The sequence below is a fragment of the Fulvia fulva genome, chromosome 8, assembly GCF_020509005.1.
Source record: "Fulvia fulva chromosome 8, complete sequence".
Lineage (NCBI taxonomy): Eukaryota > Fungi > Ascomycota > Dothideomycetes > Mycosphaerellales > Mycosphaerellaceae > Fulvia > Fulvia fulva.
In genome coordinates this window covers 62,320-77,162 of record NC_063019.1, presented here as the reverse complement: position 1 = coordinate 77,162, position 14,843 = coordinate 62,320, and the positions used below count along the sequence as shown (strand labels likewise).

Here is a 14,843-nt window from a genome sequence, read left to right as displayed (position 1 = left end):
ACTGACCAGCCCAGCCTAGCATGCATGGAGAGTTGCAAGGGTAACATAATACCTCAATACATTTACGTTCATAGGGTCGTATTCATCGTGATTCAGGCTGCTGGAAATACTGCAACCTGGAACCATGAGGTATACGGCGGCTATACGGCGGCTAGACGGCGGCTATACGGCGGCCATTAATACTAATCAGCCAAGTGGCTTTCCAGTTAATGTTCGAAATGATCTCCTCTACCTTACACGACCTATAAACCAGCAGGATGAAGATTTTGTGTCTCCACGGACGAGGCTCCAATAATGAGGTCAGCGTCGTGAGGAAGTCTAGCGTAGCCTAACTGACAGTAAGAACGTCAAGATCTTTAACATGCAAACAAGCTCCATTCGCGCCTCACTAGAAGACTTTGATTTCACCTTTGTTCAAGGCACGGTTCGTCATACAGAGGGCAATTGGTCTCTTCATACGACTCAATTCTCAGCACTACCATTGTACACTTACTACAATCCCCTGGATCCCACATCCATACGCCAGACTCATTCCGAACTACGGGACATCATCGCCAATGAAGGTCCGTTTGATGGCGTTCTTGGTTACTCTGGTGGAGCAGCGCTTGCAGCAGAGTTATTAATCGAACAAGATCCTTTTGCTCTATATCCAACCTTCAGGTTCGCGGTATTCGTCAACGGCGCATCGCCTCTGCGGGTGTTCAACTTGGCGGACGTGGAGATGGCAGAGCAGGGGTTCGACCCTACTGCGGCCTTGGATGACGCCAGGAGTATGTTCCTTCGTCCAAGCGCCTTGAGGCACAAAGCTGGCGTGGATGAAGAGGACCAAGCTGATCATGCGAAACTGCTGGGTTTGCTTGAGAAGTTAGAAGGGAAGATGCTAAGGGACGGTACGGCATTTCTTAGTAATGGCATTCATGGACTCACGCGGTGGCAGAGAGGGGCGGATGGCGTCCCTTTGATTGACATTCCAACTGTGCATGTACGGAGCACGGCAGATGATGACAACGACCCACATCATGGGTTGCACCTGCTTCAGTTGTGTGATGAGAATAAGACGTGTGAGATCCATCACGAGTTTGGGCATGACTTTCCAAGAGGAAGACGTTTGATGACACAAATTGCAGAGGCAATCAGGGATACGGCTGAAGCGGCAACAGGTCTTTAGACATAGTGTCATAGCTCCAAGAATCCCTTTCTGAATGTCGCTATAGGCTCGTGGGCTGCCATCTGTGCAATGTCAGGTCTGGTTTGTTTGAAGTGCCTGCTTCCGTATCGAAGCAGTGCCGCAAAATTACCAACGTACTTCCCCGTTCTGCGTCTGTACTAGCTCAGAATACTTTCCTCTTCGGTCCATCAGTTCTTCATGGCTTCCAGACTCTACCACCTGGCCTTCGTCCAAGACATAAATGACATCGGCTTTTTGTATCGTCGACAGTCGGTGGGCAATGGCGATGGTTGTGAGACCTACAAACATCAACATTCAACGAGGATTCCCGGTTTCCGCACAATACTGTCTTACTTACCACGACGAGTCTTGTCCAGTGCGGCCTGTACCGCTTCTTCAGAGATAGCATCAACGGCACTCGTGACTTCGTCTAGAAGAAGAATGGACGGGTTACGTACGAATGCTCGAGCAAGCGCAATGCGCTGCTTCTGTCCACCAGACAGCATGACAGCCTTGCTCCCGACATTCGTTTCGAAGCCGTCTGGCAATGACATGATGAAGTCGTAGATATTTGCATCACGACAAGCTTGTTCGAGAGCTCCATCGGAGACGGGTGTTGCGCCTACGCTCAGAAGGATATTGTCCTTGATCGTACCCTGGTACAATCGCGGCTCTTGCGATACCAGCGCAATATGGCTGCGATATGTCTTCACATCGAGGCTGCGAATGTCTTTGCCATCGACGAGGACTTGACCAATCAGAGGATCATAGAACCGTTCAATCATCGAGATGGTCGTCGTCTTCCCGCAGCCGCTTGAGCCGACCAATGCCACATACTGACCTGCCCGTATCTTCAAATCGAGCCCTCTCAGAACCATATTCTCGCGATTTCGGTATCGAAAATGTACGTTGCGAAACTCGACGTCGCCTTGCACTGACAAAACCGGGTCCCCGCCAGCTTTCTCAATCGGGGAAATGCGCTCGAGGAGAACCTTGATTTCAGCAGCAGCATGCTTCGCCTTGCCTATATCCGGTGCAAAGCTGAACACTGTACCAGCTGCTTCTGAGCCGTTTACAACGGCCATGAAAGCAGCAAAGAATTGAAATATCGTGTACTCGCCTTCACCCATCAGTCTACCTCCAAACCAGAAGCCCAGCGCGACGCAAAGAGTCATCAAGCCTTCGGCAGCTCCATACAAAGCGCTGGTCCAGAGCGTGGACTTAAGAGTGCGGCATTGCTTTGTCAATTGATCACGGTAGCGTTTGGTGACTTGCTCTTCAAGCGCGAGGGAGCTTATAGTGCGAATTGCGGAAATGCTTTCACAAGCATACGAAGCCGATGCGCTGTATGCTTTCATAGCAGTACTGTGTAGTCGACTCGTGGCCCAAAATCGGAGGAATGCGCAACTCAAGACGATAGGCATCGTTGTCATGCAGACCAGTGCAAGCTTCCAGCCGATGACGACGGCAATGATACAGCCAATGCACAGTGTAGATACGGCATTGGTAATCGTTCCTAACGTGACTCCGGACATGCCTGCTAGATATGTTGTTTCTGTGCTGAGGAAGGACGTAAGGGATCCAGCGGAGCGCTCTTCGAAATACGCCGTCTCTTGCCCAAGTATAATGCGGAAAGACTGCTCCCTTGCTCGACGAACGAGCTTCTCACTGCACCAGGCGAACGAGATGCCTTCAGACACATGGAAACACAGTTCTACCAGAGCCAAAACAAGAAAGAGGATGGTCCAACGGTAGATCTCTGAGCGTAGCTCGCCAAAGCGAGTAGCTGGGAGAGACAATGCTGCGATGCACTTGGCAAAGAGGATGGCCTGAACTGGATTGCCGGCACCACAGAATATCGAGCAGAATACGCCCACGAGCAGAATGTGCCACTCCGGCTTATTGAGAGAAGCGACGAACTTGATAAGTGACCACAGGGACGGCTGCTCCACAAGTATGGGGATTGACGACGCAGGCGTTCTGGGCTCGAAATCGGTGGAGAGCCCGCTCAACGGCTTTTCAGTCAGATCTTCTTCGTTCGCCTCGCTTGCTGCAAGAGCCTCGTCATTGTTGTATCCTTGCCGTGGAGGAATCTCTGGTCGACTATGGAGCTGGGTTTTGGCCAACCGTGAATAGGCTCCTTGCCGCTGTAACAGTTGCTCGTGTGTCCCCTGTTCCACGACGCAGCCCTGTTCCATGACCACAATGTTGTCAGCATCACAGATAGTGCTCAATCGATGCGACACAATCACTGTCGTTCTGCCGCTTCCCGCGTTTCTCAGGGCAGTCTGGACAGCTTGTTCGCTCTTATTGTCTAACGCTGAAGTGGGTTCATCAAGTATGAGGATCTTTGGATTCGACACAATTGCTCTGGCAATCGCGATGCGCTGCTTCTGTCCACAAGAGAGTAGATCGTCGTTGATCATGGTGCGATAGCCGTTAGGAAGCTGGCGAATGAACTCATCAGCATTGCATATTTTGGCAGCCTCTTGGACCATTTCCATGGCCTGGTCATCGGAAAGTGAGTAACGCGGTGTGGTCTCCAAGCTATCGTATCCAGTAAGCCCGAAGCCTATGTTCTCTGCTACTGTGGTGTCGAAAAGTACCGGTTCTTGAGTTACCAATCCGACCTGCTGTCGAAGGCATCGTATGTTGACGTCCTGAATATTGACACCATCCAGTAATATCTGCCCACCAACTGGATTGTAAAAGCGTTCGAGGAGGCCAACGATGGTACTCTTCCCGGATCCCGAGGGACCTAGTATCGCAGTGGTCTTCCCGGCCGGCAGGATGAGGTTTAGATCTTCGAGGACAACGGCATGTGGTCTCGACGGATAAATATGTCTTACACCACGGAACTCAATGGCACCCTGTAGGGTCAAGGGGTCAATGCTGAGACCCTGCACAGATGCTGGATCCAGAGGGGAACGCCTAGCAATCGTACTGTAAATCTTGGACGCGGCGGCTCTGGCTGTCCCAAAGGTTTGCAGATATGGTATGGCATGTCCGACAGCGAATGCGCCGCCTGAAAGAAGGAAAGTCAGCGGAATTGAGTCAAGACGACCGGGGATTGTGATGATGACTGACTCGTGATCGAAAGAAGGACGGTGAGAATATCCTTCAAGTTCGCCTCACCCGCGACTAGATAACGACTTCCAACCCAAAATGCCAAAGCATACGTCGAATAGATGCAGAACATGAGAATGCCCGCCATGACAGCCACGGAACTCCTCATCCGAAAACCAAATTTCTCCGCTGTTTGCAGGTGATGGTCATATTGGCCTGCCAGTCTCTCCTGCATACCGAATGCCAGAACGTTGCGCATCGATCCTGGACCCATGACCTCTTCTGCAAGAGATCCGCCCTCAGCATAGCAAGACAAAGACTTCCTGCTCCATCTTATCACGAAATGGCCCAGTCCGCCCAGAGTTCCAGAAATCGCCAGAACTGCCGATGTGAGCACCAAGGTCAACCTCCATTGTACAGTGAACCCCACCGCATACGCAGTGACGAGGGTCGAAATGCCTTTGATTGACATTCCCAATTTCTCCGATATCCCATCTTGCACCATGTTCATGTCGCTGGTAATCCTCGTTGTGATCTCTCCAGCACCAGTCTGATCGAAAAACCCAACGTTCTGCCTCAACAAGCTTGTCAGATAGTGATAGCGCATCTGGCTGGTAATCTTCTCGGCGCTAGAAGTGAATCCCAGGACCGTGATTGATATCGCGCAGAATTGTCCGATTGCGAGGTACACGAGGTAGAGAGTCAGCCGGCTCATGTCTGGGGCGAAGTTAGATGTCTGTCCTTGGTAAAGCCCGGCGAGATTCCCAACGATAGAAGCAATGACGAGGTTCATGATAGGTAGCGAAGCACCTCCAACAATAGCACAGCATGTGCTAATGGAAATGACGACGAGGTCCCTTCGAGTCGCATAGCGGAAAAGACTGAAGTAGCTGATCTCCGTTGCCGGTGGATTGTTGATCTGTTCATTGATGATAGCAGTCTCCTGGTCCGACAGGCGAATATTCATATTTCTTCCCCTGCTGCAACTTGCTGCGGGCTCGTCCAACAGTATTATTGCCCACTTCGAAGCGTTGGCCAACTACGGCTTGATTGGTGTGCTTTTGTAACCACCGCCTTGATCTTTTCGGGTCCTAGAGTCGGACGCAGGTCGCACTAGACAGACTGGCCGAGCCCCCCTACTCACGAGCAGAGACTGCCGAGTCAGTGATCAGACATTTTCGTAGATTCGGTGAAGTGTTAGTCCTTCTAGTGTAACAAACGACTAGGCGCTTGTCAGTGGGGGATTCGAAGGCTAGGGGACACGGCGATACGCGAGGTTTCCAAGGCTAGTAGTTAGAGTCTGACTAGGTACCAGCTCTACGACGACATATTAAAGGGATGTGGCATGTAGTACGGGGGCTAGATAGCGACAGGGTGTTGTTACGAGCGTGCTAGGATTTGCATAGAAGCAGCACAGCAGGGGGTATATTGTACCACCCCGCATTTCCCCGCTCTGAGCCTTACCGACTACCCCGTCTTCTTCCCTGTTAGATATCGGAGTCCAACATCGCAGGGTACTTGGCTTCGAGCTTATCCAGGGTATTTTAATTTCTCCGAGCCTAGCACTGACACAGCCATCGGTCTCTGACTAGCTGTTGGATTCCTATGGCAGGGATGAAGAGGGTGTATCTGCTTACAGTCAAGACATAGAAGATGGTGGTCGGTACTTGGTGAGTTGTGGTACCTCAAGTGTATTACCTTGCTTGGCTCCTCTACGCGCATTTTCCCTCTCACCTCAGTCCCCATTTTTTATCCCGACCATCAGTCATGAGAGACTGTGCAGAGCCTTTGGCCATTATCGGCCTCGCTACTCGCTTCCCCGATGACGCCAACAGCACAGAGAATCTTTGGCAGTTCCTGCTGGAGAGACGATGCGCTCACTCTCCTTTTCCGGCAGACAAGATCGGGGCTGGTCATTACCACCCCGACCCCGACCATGGAGGAACGTTCGCCGTCAAAGGTCTGTGCATACCCAAACATCTCACAATCGTCATGAACGTGAAGTCTCCAACCTCACCCTATCTGACACTTCTCAGGCGGTCATTTTCTGAAGGAAGACCCAGCCTATTTTGATGCTCCCTTCTTCGGCATCACGAAAGGAGAAGCCCTATGCTTGGACCCGCAACAGCGGATCGTCTTAGAGAATGTGTATCTGGCGCTAGAGAACAGTGGTCTGTCCTTGGAACAGGTGGCAGGAACTAATACTTGCGTCTACGTTTCTGGCTTCAATCATGATCACCTATCCATCCTCAACAGTGATCCGGAATCGACACTGCGACACCGTGTGACTGGACTGACTAATTCCATGCACAGCAATCGAGTATCGTGGTTTTTTGATTTTCGGGGTCCGAGTGTGACCATCGACACGGCATGCTCCAGCTCCATGGCTGCTTTACATCTGGGTGCGCAGAGCGTGCGGACCGGGGAGAGCGACATGGCTGTAGTGACGGGAGTGACGATAATCAACTATCCGGGCGATGTTGCGGGAATGAGCCATCAGGGGTTTCTGAGCCCAGATGGCAAATGTTTCAGCTTCGACCATCGAGCCAATGGATTTGCAAGAGGAGAAGGAGTCGGTACAGTGATTCTCAAGCGCCTGAGCGCTGCGGTAAGGGACGCCGACACCATTCGTGCGGTCGTTAGAGGGACTGGAATCAACCAAGACGGGAAGACTCCCGGGCTCACATTGCCGAGCAGTGATGCGCAGGCGGACCTGATCAAGGCAGTGTACAAGTCTGCGTCATTGGGCTTTGATCAGACAATGCTGGTAGAGGCGCACGGCACTGGCACAACCCAAGGAGACGCCATTGAAGCCCGCGGCATCGCACAGGCATTCGCAGCGAGAAGCAAGGAGAACCCGCTCTATTTAGCCTCTGTCAAGGCCAGCATTGGACACTTAGAAGGCGCAGCCGGTATCGCGGGGTGAGTTGCTTCACCGTTCTACTCTCCACAAAGCACAAGGATGGTAATTTAATCCTTTGCGTAGAGTCATCAAGTCCGTCCTCGCCCTGGAGCACGGCATTATACCTCCTCAGGCCAACTTCGAGAGGCACAATCCAAAGATTCAGTTTGAATCTTGGAATTTGCAGATTCCAAGGCACGCAACGCCCTGGCCGTGCGAGGGTTTACGAAGAGTGTCAATCAACTCCTTTGGTGTCGGAGGCACAAACGCACACGCGATTCTCGACGATGCATATCATTTTGTGAAACAATGTGGCCTCTCTGGACGGCATCGCACAGCAATCAAAGTACCAACCCCCGACGAGATAGCCAAACTTCCGCAATTGTCGCCAATCAAGGCTAACTCGGTGACTGATCAATCCCCCCTAAACGGCGACAAGGGGGCAGGCACGACTGCAACGAATGGCGACCGTCCGCATCGAGAGTGGAAGGTTTTGGAAGAGATGGCGACACCGCCTCAACTCGTTGGTCTTTCCGCTTTTGACGAGGGAGGAGTGGCCAGAAACTGCACGACACTGTCAAAGCATCTCAATCTGAAGGAATGTGATGGTCAACATGACCCAGGCTTTGTCCGCGACTTTGCATTCACAATGCACAAGAGATCCAAACTTGGCTGGAGACGTACATTCCTCGCGAACAATAGATCAGAGCTGGCCTCGAGCCTGTGTTCTTTGCAAGCTAAACCGATGCGGGCTCGCCGGACTGTGTCGGTGGCATATGTTTTCACGGGTCAAGGTTGTCAGTACGCGCAGATGAGCCGCGAGTTGTACGGATATCCTGTCTTTCGGCGCAGTCTGGAAGCAGCATCCGTGTTCTTCCAGTCACTGGGGGCAGAGTGGTCGCTACTTGATGAGCTCGCAATGGGTGAGGAAGAAAGCCATGTCGATCAACCATGGCTCGCGCAGCCGTCTTGTACAGCCATCCAAGTGGCCCTGACAGAGCTTCTCAGCTCATGGGGCATTTCGCCTGCAAGAGTGGTCGGCCACAGCTCGGGCGAGATTGCAGCCGCCTTTGCCGCGGGAAAGCTGAACAGAGAGTCCGCATGGCGGGTAGCATACTATCGTGGCCTGGTCTGCGCCAAGCAGACGAAGAGCGAAGGTGCCATGGCCGCCGTTGCTCTGTCTCAGCCTGACGTGGAAGCACGGCTGGAAGTGTTGAATGGCCATGGCAATGGCAAAGCCGTGGTCGCGTGCATCAACAGCCCTCGGAACTGCACAGTCTCTGGGGATACTCGGATTGTCTCAGAGCTGTGCGACCATCTGCAAGCTGAAGGTGTTTTCGCCCGTAAATTGCGGGTGAACAAAGCATACCACTCACACCATATGGAACAGATTGCCGGCGAATACTGTGCTCTACTCCAGGGCATCACGGCAGGAGAGCCGAGCAAGACGTACATGTTTTCGACCGTGACGGGAACACTGGTCGCAGAAGCCTTCCTAGGGGCCGGATATTGGGTCACGAACCTGGTATCTCCAGTCAGATTCTCCGACTGCCTTGGCACTGCGCTGTTTCGCCCCGCTCAGAAGGGCCAGGCCTCACTGCAAATAGATTCGAATGCCGGCAACGTATTCGTGGATGCTGTCTTGGAGCTCGGTCCGCACGGAGCACTCCAGAGTGTGATCAAGGAGGCTCTGGCAAGCCGGCCAGGAGGTTCTGGCGTCAATTCTCGTGCGGTCCTGAGCCGCCACGAACCAGGGCCAGAGTCACTTCTACGTTCAGTCGGCCATCTCTGGAGTAGAGGTTACCCGATCGACCTGCAGACCGTGAACACCAGCTGGAGCGTCGGAATGGCAGTTGATGCCCCGTCGTTTCTGGTCGAGGTACCAGGTTATGTCTTCAATCGCTCTCAGAAACTTTGGTACGAAAGTCGACTGTCACGCAACCATCGTCTCCGGCAAGCTCCCCGGCATGATTTATTCGGCGCGCCCGTTGCAGACTGGGATAGAGAAGTCCCTCGGTGGAGGAACTTCTTGCGAATAGGCGAACAGCCCTGGCTTCGCGATCATGTTGTCACCAACTCTTACGTGTACCCAGGCGTCGGATACATCATCGCCGCTGTGGAAGCAGTGCGTCAGATCGCCGAGGTTGCTTTACCCATTACCGGGTTTCGGTTGAAGGATGTTTCCATCAAACGAGCGCTGATTGTTCCAGATAGCAAAGAGGGCATTGAGGTTATGCTGAGTATGAGCCGTGTAGATGATTCGAGTGTTGGAGTCTCTTCGACATGGAGAAGATTTCGAATCGCCTCGTACAATCCCGCAGCTGATGAATGGGTGGAGCATTGCACCGGGTACGTCGCTGTTGACTACGATGTCGCCACTGGACCACTTGATGCTGGCAGGGAAGCCAAGGAAGAGGCCAACGTCAGGAAACAGCAGCTTCTGGAGGCGGAGACCAGGTGCACTACCCCCTTCGACATCGGGAGAGCGTACGAGAACATGTCTACTGTCGGGTTGAAGTTTGGACCTCTATTCTGCAACGTGTCTGAGACCGCAGGAACAGGCAATCGAGGTGGAGCCATACTGGGCAAGGTGACGGTACCCAATATTGTAAAGGCCATGCCAAAGGAGCACATGTCACCGCACCTCATCCACCCGGCGACAATGGACAGCATGATGCATCTTGCCCTGTGCGCAATTATGGATCTTTTCGGTGGAGAAACTCTGCAAGGCCCAGCTGTTCCGACTTTCATCAAGGGTGTTTGGTTGTCTGCGAAGCTGGACGCTCGTCCTGGCGCTCAATACCGCGTTCATGCGCAAACGAAACGTATTGCTTTCGAGAAGTATGACAACGAAATCGTGGTCTGGGACGCCGAGTCGGGCGAGGGACGTATCTCCATCAGTGGCATCCGTGCCACTCCTTTGGACTCTACTGACCGAGAATACGGAGTCGCACGAAAGTTGTGTCATGATCTAACTTGGACGCCGTACCTCGACACCATCAGTGTCGCTGATCTCCAATGCAACGAGAGAGCTTCACGAGCCGATGACTTGACGATCGTGTGGGTGCAGCGACTGCAGCTCGCGACGCTATTATTAATTCATGACGCTGTCGAGCAGCTGGAGACGGCAGAACCACCGGTAGTCCCTCAGGGTCATCTCGCTCGGTACTTCGAATGGTTGAAGCAGGTTCGAACGTGGATCCAAGAGGACAAAGTTTCTGGGGTTACAAAATCGGAATTCGACGAAGTGAAAGACGACGCACTCGCCAAGCTGAAGCTCTATGGCCAGATTCAAGGGTACAAAGCAGAAGGGAGACTCGCATACCGCATGGGCTCCAATATCGTTCCAGTATTGAAGCAGGAAATTGATCCTCTCCACCTCATGTTCGGACAGGACGATATTCTCGACCATGTCTACGCTGATTTGGCGGATCTGGGAAATTTGCCAAGCCAGCAGGAGCAATTCTTGAAATGCTTGGCTCAGAACCGCACAGGTTTGAAAGTTCTGGAGGTGGGTGCCGGTGTAGGTTCTAGCACCAAAAAAGTCTTGGAATGCCTCGCGCCGCTTGCTGAGGACGGCCGGGTCATCTGGTCGAGTGTCGCCCAGTACACATATACTGACATATCGGCTGCCTTCTTCGAGAGGGCGAGGAAGAAGTTTCCGGCTTACCAGGGCATCATGAGCTACGAAGTGCTCGACGCCGAGAAGGATGTTGCCCACCAGGGTTTCGATCTCGGCGGTTACGATCTGATTGTTGCGCAAAATGTCATTCACGCTACGGCAAACCTCACATCTACACTGAGCAATTTGAGGAAGCTGCTTAAGCCTGGTGGCAGATTCTTGATACAAGAGGGAACGCGACAGGATTATTTCTGGTCTTCCCTTGCGTTTGGTCAACTTCCCGGCTGGTGGCTCAGCATCGAGGACGACAGAAAGTGGTGTCCGTTCATCTCAGTCTCCCAGTGGGATGATCTGTTGAAGAACTCGGGCTTCAGTGGCGTTGAGCTGGACATGCCAAATAGCCAAGACAAGAGACTTCAAATCCAAAGTCTGCTTCTCACGCGAGCCGTAGAAGTTGAAGTCAAGCAGCCTAGGTCCAGTAACCAAACGGCTATCATCACCGGTCTTCCCGTTGGCGAGGCTCACAAAGAGTTGATCTTCCAGCTGCAAAGGAGCGTCGTGAGAACGTTGCGGACCGAACAAATCGCTGTCTTGCATGTTGATGAGCTCAAAGACGCGGACCTCCGCGAGACATTATGCATCTGCATAGCCGAGCTCGATCGTCCCGTACTAGCAACATTGACAGCAGACCAATACGAGGGTGTCCGTCAAATGCTGACGGTCTGCAAAGGACTTCTGTGGGTCACGGGGGATACCTCCGAGACACCGGATTATGGCATGGCCACCGGATTGATTCGCACAGTCCGTTGGGAACGAGACCTGGACCATGTCAATCTAGTGACACTCTCAGTAGTCGAGCCCAGGCCAGACGTGGAAGCCCTGGCCCATTCTATTAGTCAATTGTGCGAGCACCAATTCACCGATACGCTTTGCACCCAGGAGTTGAATGGAGAATTTGAACTTCGTGCTAGCAAGTTCACCACGAGTCGGCTCATGGAAAGCTCAGGTGCGAACCGCTTCCTTACTGCCAGGTTTAGCACCTCCACACCAGTCATGATGCCCTGGAAGGACGCGGGAAGGCCGGTCAAACTGTCCTCCGCATCGCCTGGCGTCCTGAGCAAGCTTGGGTGGGTGACAGATGCCGTTTACGATACTCCTCTAGATCCGACGCACGTTGAGATTGAAGTAAAAGCAATGGGTCTCAACTTCCGGGACCTGATGATTGCGATGGGCGAGCACATGGCATATAGCATTGGCTGTGAGGCATCGGGTATGATTTGGTGCTGCACTTTGGCGGACTCGTGACTGACTGTCAATGTATAGGCACCATCTCTCGCATCGGTTCCGACGTTACTGACGTGCAGGTCGGCGATCGCGTGACGTACATTACCGGGTTGGATCACGTAGGTTGTTTCCACACGTTTGGACGAGTGGACCAGTCTGTCGTCACCATCATCCCGGATGAGCTAAGCTACGAAGAGGCCGCTGGGCTCCCTGCGGTCTACGTTACCGTGCTCTACGCTCTGCGCGATGTTGCACGTCTGGCAAAGGGTGAAAAAATTCTAATTCATGCTGCTGCTGGAGGCGTAGGTCAGGCTGCTATCAACTATGCGAAGCATGTTGGCGCTGAAATTTATGCGACCGTCTCGACGCCGAAGAAGCGGAGTGTGGGTTTTCCATCGAGTGCTTCTCGCCTGTGTGAAGACCGTAGCTGACTATCGTTAGATCTTGGTCGACGAGCACGGCATTCCGGAAGACCACATATTCTCCAGCAGGGATCTCACCTTCGCTGCTGGAGTGCGCAGAGCGACCGCTGATGAAGGGGTGGATGTCGTCCTCAACTCACTCGCCGGAGATGTAAGAAGCTGTGCTCACATCTCCAATCCGCTTACTGACTGCCCAAACTAACAGGCCCTCCGAGCTTCCTTGGATCTCTTGGCTCCCTTCGGCCGCTTCATTGAAATCGGCAAGAAAGACATTCAATCCAACTCGAAGATCGGCATGCATCCGCTACTACACGCCACGTCTGTCACCTGCGTGGACTTGGTCACGATGATGAAGAAACGTCCGAAACTGGTGAAGGGGCTCATTGATGACACCGTAAAGCTCTGGACCGAGGGCATCGTGAAATCAGCTCGGCCGACGACCGTCTGGCCTTTGTCGAAACTTCAAGAAGGCTTTCAGCTCCTGCAATCAGGCAAAGGGGAGGGTAAAATGGTCTTCGTGCCACAGCCAGACGATATCGTGCCTATTGTGCCTGCACAACCGCCAGAATTCCGCCTGAAGTCGGACGTCACGTATGTTCTCAGCGGGGGTCTCGGTGGCCTTGGCAGAAGTATTGCTCGTTGGATGAGTGGGAAAGGGGCGAGGCATTTCTTGTTTTTGTCCAGCAGTGGACGTATCACGCCAGCTGTGGCGGATATGAAAGCGGACCTGGAAGCGGTTGGATGCAAAATCTGCATTTGCAAGTGCGACGTCGGTGACGCGACCCGCCTACGCTCAGTGTTGGACGAGCACAAAACCATCTTGCCGCCGATCAAAGGTGTCGTGCAAGGCGCAATGAAGCTCTCGGTAAGCCCATTCTGTGACACATGTATTTCGATAAGACTGCTGACCTCCGTAGGATTCAATCTTCGAAAACATGACCTTCGAAGCATACAGGGCTGCAGTTCACCCCAAAGTCGCGGGCTCATGGAATCTACACAATCAACTTCCCTCTGACCTAGATCACTTCGTGATGCTGTCGTCAGCAACTGGCATCATTGGCAACCGCGGCCAAGCCAACTACGCCGCTGGTAATACCTTCCAAGACGCTCTCGCTCACTCTCGCCGCCGCCAAGGCCTTGTTGCATCCAGCATTGATGTCGGCGCTATCCTCTCAGTCGGCTACGTCGCCGAGCATAATGAACGAGTTGCGATTACCAAGGGCATGTCTGTGGAGCTGGAACACATTAGAGAGGAAGAGCTCCTTGCCATCATCGAACACGCCATGGATAGTCGACAGCAAGCTGCCGCCCAAATCGTTACTGGACTTACGAACAGAGATCACTACAGAGTAAAGGGTATGCCGACTCCCACGTACATGGATTTCCCGCTGTTCGCTCGCCTGAATGCGGGGAGCGTCAATGGAAATGCAGCATCTGGAGAGAGCATCGAAATGGCCGTTGACGCTCTTTTGAGCGCCGCCAAAACACTAGAGGAAGCGATAAACATCGTCACCGATGCTGTTGTCGCCAAGCTTTCCGGCCTGCTCTCCGTGTCTATAGAGGATATCGACGCTGAGAAGAGCATAAGTGCGAACGGCATTGACTCTTTAGTTGCGATGGAGCTGAGGACATTCTTGGTGAGAGACGTCAAGGCTGATGTACCTATGCTAGACATTATGGGTACCTCTAGCATTAAGGTCCTGTCAAGGAAAATTGCGACTTTGAGCCGGGCTGTTCAGCTCGAAGGTAGCGGAGGCGATGTGGAAAGTTGAAGGGAGGTACCGTGGGTGATCAGTCAATACAATCTCTATCGAATGCAAGCTACCCCCGAACTAGACTTGTTAGACTATCGGGAGTAGTCGTGAGCACAGCACCGCGGCCGCCCGCTATCTCCTAAGTTAGACCGCGGCTATCGCTCGTCGTGGTGTTGAAATGAAGCAACCACTCGCTCCGCCAAGAAGCTTGCTGAGGGTTGCGTGTGAATCCTTGCACGTGCTTCGAGGGTGGAGTAAACGCCTGACTTGGGAGGTAGGCCGCCCGCTCATACACCAAATGCATTGATTACACCGACGAGGAAGTCTCCTCGTACAATGTAAGTCGCAACGCAACTCGCGACGGCCTCTGTGCGAGACTGCACTAACACCATCGCAGGAGAAAGTTCTTTCTAAGCCATCCTACGAGCGTGACAATATCGGCGTCAACGAAGAGAACGAGTACCGAGAGGCCGCGGAGAAGTTCCTGAGAGCCTAACGCGACGAGGTCGAGAGATCTCGGCAGAAGTACACCGGCACGAACTGGACCACCGTCCTTGCAGAAGCAGTTCCTCTCCCCGATGAGCCATTCGGACTCCTGGAGTACCAGGATCGACTCAAGATCTTC

General features: G+C 53.0%; 3 protein-coding genes across 3 annotated transcripts; 2 read left to right on the top strand and 1 right to left on the bottom strand.

Annotated features, from left to right (window-relative positions):
• Nucleotides 1-294: 294 nt before the first annotated feature.
• On the top strand, nucleotides 295-1,168 carry CLAFUR5_10767 (Hydrolase FUB4; the record flags this gene model as incomplete). Its single annotated transcript, XM_047909915.1, has 2 exons — nucleotides 295-299; nucleotides 340-1,168. The coding sequence occupies 2 exons, from the start codon at nucleotides 295-297 to the stop codon at nucleotides 1,166-1,168; spliced, it is 834 nt and encodes a 277-aa protein (XP_047765563.1).
• Nucleotides 1,169-1,294: 126 nt separating this feature from the next.
• On the bottom strand, nucleotides 1,295-5,201 carry CLAFUR5_10766 (ABC multidrug transporter; the record flags this gene model as incomplete). The annotated part of the gene is made up of 3 exons (XM_047909914.1): nucleotides 1,295-1,467; nucleotides 1,527-4,193; nucleotides 4,256-5,201. The coding sequence occupies 3 exons, from the start codon at nucleotides 5,199-5,201 to the stop codon at nucleotides 1,295-1,297; spliced, it is 3,786 nt and encodes a 1,261-aa protein (XP_047765562.1).
• Nucleotides 5,202-6,001: 800 nt separating this feature from the next.
• Nucleotides 6,002-14,236, top strand: CLAFUR5_10765 (6-hydroxymellein synthase; the record flags this gene model as incomplete). Its single annotated transcript, XM_047909913.1, has 7 exons — nucleotides 6,002-6,194; nucleotides 6,271-7,156; nucleotides 7,221-12,028; nucleotides 12,082-12,425; nucleotides 12,484-12,615; nucleotides 12,670-13,329; nucleotides 13,382-14,236. 7 exons carry the CDS (start codon nucleotides 6,002-6,004, stop codon nucleotides 14,234-14,236), a joined length of 7,878 nt encoding a protein of 2,625 aa, XP_047765565.1.
• Nucleotides 14,237-14,843: the final 607 nt, after the last annotated feature.